This window comes from Myotis davidii, unplaced genomic scaffold, assembly GCF_000327345.1.
Source record: "Myotis davidii unplaced genomic scaffold, ASM32734v1 scaffold681, whole genome shotgun sequence".
NCBI classification, from domain to species: Eukaryota; Metazoa; Chordata; class Mammalia; order Chiroptera; family Vespertilionidae; genus Myotis; species Myotis davidii.
In genome coordinates, this window is record NW_006291551.1 from 31,516 (window position 1) to 37,240 (window position 5,725).

At 52.5% G+C, this 5,725-nt stretch overlaps 1 protein-coding gene across 5 annotated transcripts in view; it reads left to right on the forward strand.

The window, feature by feature from the left end:
• GRAMD1A (GRAM domain containing 1A) overlaps positions 1–5,725 on the forward strand; it is a 23,425-nt gene that overhangs the window by 9,511 nt on the left and 8,189 nt on the right. For 3 of the 5 annotated variants that reach the window (XM_015564758.1, XM_006764963.2, XM_006764964.2), the window contains exons 2-9: positions 4–212; positions 300–320; positions 762–846; positions 987–1,090; positions 1,168–1,263; positions 2,085–2,165; positions 5,068–5,180; positions 5,323–5,473. In XM_015564758.1, coding sequence (XP_015420244.1) covers positions 111–212; positions 300–320; positions 762–846; positions 987–1,090; positions 1,168–1,263; positions 2,085–2,165; positions 5,068–5,180; positions 5,323–5,473 — 753 coding nt within the window. In that variant the 5' untranslated portion in view covers positions 4–110. The remainder of the gene's footprint in view (positions 1–3; positions 213–299; positions 321–761; positions 847–986; positions 1,091–1,167; positions 1,264–2,084; positions 2,166–5,067; positions 5,181–5,322; positions 5,474–5,725) is intronic. The other 2 variants (XM_006764965.2, XM_006764966.2) reach the window with 1 other exon arrangement.

Genomic DNA, 5,725 nt, shown 5'->3' on the forward strand with positions numbered 1-5,725 from the left:
CAGTCCCCCCCCACTCTGGCCGGAGCACGCCAAGCAGCTCCCCATCTCTCCGTAAGCGGCTACAGCTCTTGCCCCCAAGCCGACCCCCGCCTGAGCCAGAACTAGGCACCATGGTGGAGAAGGGGTCAGATAGCTCCTCAGAGAAGGGTGGGGTGCCTGGGACACCGAGCACCCAGAGCCTGGGCAGCCGGAACTTCATTCGCAATAGCAAGGTTGGTGCAGGCCCAGGCCAGGTGGGGAGAGGGGTGGGAGGTGGGGAATCCAGGGGCTTGTTCTGATTCCACTCCTTTCTCTTGCAGAAGATGCAGAGCTGGTACAGTGTAAGTGTTGGGCAGAGGGACTTGCTGGAGGGGGTGGGGAGGGAGGGAGGAGACAGCAGTCAAGAAGTGGGAGCTGGGGTCAGCAGACCTGGGGTCATACCTCTGTTGCTACTTATGTGCTGTGTGACCTTGAGTGAATTGCTTAACCTCTCTGGGCCTCTCTCCTTGTGAAACAGTCCCAATCTTCCAAGGCTGAAGGTCACTATGAGTCGATGATGGTGGGTATGTGACATAGAGCCTGGCTTATGTGGAAATCAGTAGATGGGAGCTCTCATCATGGTTACTCTCATGTTACTGGCAGTGGAAGCCAGCGTGAGCTAGACTTGAAGCCTCGGAGAGCCTGTCTGGGACAGCGGAGACTGAGGGGCTTCTGGGAGAACAGTGGGGCAGAATTGAGAGTATGAACCCCATCTGGATTCACACCTCCCAAACTTTCCCCAGATGCTGAGCCCCACGTATAAACAGCGGAATGAGGACTTCCGGAAACTGTTCAGCAAACTCCCTGAAGCCGAACGCCTCATTGTAGGTGAGGCCTGATGCCCACCTAGTTTTGGACCTGACCCTGAGCTCCCAGCTCTGCCCTCCCGACCCTCCCCGCCTAAGTGCTAGCCAGGCCAGCCGTGTGACTCGGGTGTCTCTCTGCCCATCTCTCCCTGGCCGCCTCAGATTACTCCTGTGCCTTGCAGCGTGAGATCCTCCTCCAGGGCCGCCTCTATCTTTCCGAGAACTGGATCTGTTTTTACAGCAACATCTTCCGCTGGGAGACAACAGTAAGCCAACACAGGGATGAGAAGGGGCCTCAGGACAGGGAGGGCTCTGGCCCCTTCTAACGCACCTGTCCTTCTAGATTTCCATCCAGTTGAAGGAAGTGACATGTCTGAAGAAGGAAAAGACAGCCAAGCTGATCCCCAATGCCATCCAGATCTGCACAGAGAGCGAGAAGGTGAGTGAGAGGACCTGCTGGCAAGGCTATGTGGTCACTGATCTTAGCCGGCTCCTCCCTTCTCCCACCACCAACGCCCTGTATTTTCTGCACCCTGATCTGTGCTCGGTCTGTGGCTTTCTCTTTGTTCTTCCTGCCCCTGCCCTGGCCGAGGCTCCCATCATCTCTGACTGGATCTCTGCACCAGCCTCCTACTTCCTTAGTCCCTGCAGTCCATCCCCTCATACAGCTGCTGAGACAGGATTAATGGTAAAATTCTCCCCCCATGTATCTGCAGCTCAGATGTCCTCTCTCCTTGTAAGCCTTCCCTGACACTCCATTCTGTCCTCACGATCTTGCCTCATGGCCCCAAGATGGCTGCCTCACACCCATGGCCCAGACAGGAAAGGAAAAAAATGTGGCCGGGATACACACACACACACACACACACGCTTCACAGCAGAATTCCCTTTGTGTTTTATTGGCCAAAAAAAGATGAGCTGACCACCCTACTGGGCAAAGGCGGCTGGGAAAGTACCCTGGGCTCCTCCCCCTCACAGCCCGATCACTCAGGACTGACCCCATCTGGAAATGTGCCTGTCTCCTGCCATGGACCGTGAGCTCTGGGGATGGGGGCAGCGTTCGGCCCAGGGACCATCTCCTCATCATAGTGACTCCAGCGTCCATTGCCGAGTCGGGCACAGGATAAACATCCTGTGGAATGAAGGAAGGAATGAATGGGTGGATGTACATCAGGGTGGAGATCAGGAACGGAGCTGGATGGGGATGGAGCGCCCCTCCATCCTTCCGTGTCTTTCCCACACTCCATCTCTCTCCTGCAGCATTTCTTCACCTCGTTCGGGGCCCGGGACCGCTGCTTCCTGCTCATTTTCCGCCTCTGGCAGAATGCACTGCTTGAAAAGGTGGGCCTGGATGAGGCCTGGGTGGGGAGTGGGGAGACTTACAGGTGGGCCAGGGGGACCATGGAGCCAGGGGTGCCAGAACTGCAGGACCACTCAGCTTTTCTCCATGAGTATCTGGCCCCACATATTGGCAGCTTCCTCGATAGGCACCATGAGGGGCCACCATGGGCTCTAGCACCAGACCTTGCTCACTAGAAATATGCATCCATGGCCCCTTATTCACCGTGGCAGCAAAATCTGATCTGAGCTAATAATGTGGTCATCATCCTGTGTGTCAGCACTGCATACTCGAACTTTCTGCTACGATGGAAGTGTTCTCTGTCTGTGCTGCCCAGTAGGGTAGCCGCTGGCCAAGAGTCTGTTGAACTCTTGAAAAGTAGCCAGTGTGATTGAGGATGTGCACTTTTAATTAATTTAAATGTAAGTGGTCATGCATGCCTATTGCCTAGCACAGGTCTAACTCTCACTATGACTATTCATGTGTTTCAGGACAAAAAGTTATTACTGTGCATGACTGGAGTACAGCTTAGATGTGATCAATATAAAGTTATAGTGTCCAATATAGAATCTGCCAGTGACTCAAGCTTTATAATTTCAGAACCCTTTACACTCATTAAAATAATTGTAGACTCCAAGAACGTTTGTGTGAGTAGGTTATACCTAGTGATATTTACTATATTAGAAATTGAAATGGGACGTTTTTAAGCACAAGAATACACAAGCACGCATTGCATTAGCCACCAGAAAAATGACAGCATGGCCTGTCATAGCCTTTGGAAAAGTCCATTGTATACTCATGAGAAAATAAAAGTGAAAAGATCCGTAATATCTTATAATACTAGTAATACTTATTATACTTGTGAAATAATTTTGACCTCATGAACCCCCGGAAAGGGCTCAGGGGACCCCCAGAAATCTTTGGGCCACACTTTGAGAACCTCTGACATACACTGCACTGGATATTAAATATACTAGTTTTTATCATGGGCACTATACTATTATTCTTAAATCCCAAATCTTAATTTTGAATCATATCTTGCCCCAAAGGTTTTGAATTAGGGACTTTAAATTTTTACTTACTGCAATCGGATAGCCCATTGAGTGCTAGCTGAGCCGGCTCTCCTGGAATGCCCACTGTGGTTGCATAGGTTTACATAGGATGCATTTGGCTGCAAGTGACTGAAATGCCAACCAAACAATGGTTTAAGAAACAGATACTGGATTATTTCATAAGGTAATAATAGCTAACACTTCTGGTGCTACTAAGTGCCAGGCACTGATCTGAGCATTACATGAATTAACTCATTTAGTCTTCAAACCACCCTATGAGGCAGTATGGGTTATTACCTTTACTTCACCAGGGGGCATGGAGGGATACACTTGCCCCTGGTCACGTGGGCTTTTATGTGACAGGTTCTGGACTCCACTCATCCACTGCGTCACCTAATGCTCATGTAATGACAGGTCTGGAGGCAGGTGGCCCAGGGTGGGTGTGAAGGCTTCCCTATGTTATCAGGATCCCAAACTCTTGTCCATTTTTCCATACTCTCATCCTCTGCGTGTTAATGTTTTGTTCACATGCTTGTTGCCTCGTGGTTACAAAGTGGCTGCTACAGCTCCAGGCATCATGCCCTCACATAAGTGTCCTAAGCATGAAGGAGGAAAGGGGTGAATAGAAAGTGGAATTTCCTTTATCAGGCAGGAAAGCCTCCTTCAGCAGATTTCTCTTTCTATTTCTTTAGCTAGAACTGGGTCACATGACTGCCTTCAGTTGCAAAGGAAGCTGGGTTTGTGGCAAAGGAAAGATGAATTGGCTGGAGAAGGTTTTCACCCCAAACAAATCAGAGTTCTGCTGGCAGGGAGGGAGGGTGGCTAGGTGTCAGGTTGGCATGGCTCATGGTCTGCTGCTGCTGGCTATAGCTCCTTGAAGGCCCAGACCCGCTCCTCTAGCAGTGCTGAGCTCACACCTGTCCTCTCAGAGGCAGCTCCAGCCACTAGGGGCAAGCATGCTGGGGCAGGGGCTCAAGATGGGGGACAGCACAGTGTCAAAGTCTGTAAGAAGGGGAGGACAGAGGAGGGTTCCAAGCTCAGGCCCCGAAGCCAGATTGCCAGGGTTGGAGTTCCAGCCCCATCACTGAGGAGCTGAGGGACCTGGATAAGTCACTAAACCCCATCGGTGAAAGGAATACTGTCCCTACTTCATAGCAGCCAGAGTTGGGCTCAGTGTCATCTCTTATGGGGCAGGGTTGCCGAGTGGTTAGCTCAGGGTGCTAGACCAGCCCCTGGGATCACATCTCAGCACTGCCACTTGGGCACCTCTGTGCCTCAGAGTCATTGTCTTAAAACGACGATTAATGCACCAACTTTACAGAATTGTTTTAAAGACTCAGTAAGTTAACTCGTGTGAAGGAATGGGAATGCCTGGCATATGGTTACAACTCAGTGAGTGCTGCTGCTGCTATCATTATTACTGTTACTACTGTTTTGTTATTGTCATCTACCCCTTCTGGCCATGGGTAGCTGAAAGGCCAGGGCTCCTGAGGACACTGGAGAAATGGGTGGGGGCAGGACAGCATGGGGGGTTGGAGCAGAGGTTCTGGAGCCTGGCTGGGTTTGAATCCCTGACCTCGTGCGCATGACTTCTCCTCCCTGGGCCTTGTATTCTCCTCTGTAAACTGGGACCCTTGACCTGTAGCTATGTGAGTATTGTGAAAACTGAGGGGAAAGTCCTGGGCATACTGACTCCTCCTTCCCAGGGCTGCCTTGGGGCTGAGATCTAGGATGGGAGACCATGCTGCCCCGTGTGGGCACTGGGGGAACTGCTGAGGCTGGTGGAGACGGGTGGGAAGGGCTCTGGCCTGGGAGAGGTGGAGGCCAGCCCCCTTACGTCCTGCCTGCCCAGACGCTGAGTCCCCGCGAGCTCTGGCACCTGGTGCATCAGTGCTACGGCTCAGAGCTGGGCCTCACCAGCGAGGATGAGGACTATGTCTGCCCCTTGCAGCTGAATGGTCTGGGGTGAGTCAAAGGTTGACAATTGGTTCCGGGGTTGGGGGAGACAGGAGGGGCTGCGTGCAGAGCTCCTGGACTCCTGGGTGGACTGAGGTGGGTGTATGGGGCTCAGGGATACAGTGACCTCATCCCCTCCCTTTCATTGCAGGAGCCCCAAGGAAGTAGGAGATGTGATTGCCCTAAGTGACATCACCCCCTCAGGGGCAGCCGACCACAGCCAGGAGCCAAGCCCAGTGGGTTTGCGCCGTGGTTACATCACCCCCAACCTTTCCCGAGCCAGCAGTGATGCAGACCATGGGGTGAGCAGGAGGGTGAAAGAGAGAGGAGGGCGCTGAGGGGAAGAGACAGGCGAAGGCTAGAGGTGGTGTTGGGGAGAGGGACAGGCTAGGGGAAAAGGAGGCATGGTCAGAGGGACAGAGAAGTGGATGGAGAGATAAGAGGGGATGGATGGAAAGATAGGATGGAGCTTGGGAGTGGGCAAGGAAACTAGGGGCAGGCAAAGGAGAGACAGACTGATGGAAAGAGGGAGAGACAGAAGAAGCAAAAGAGGG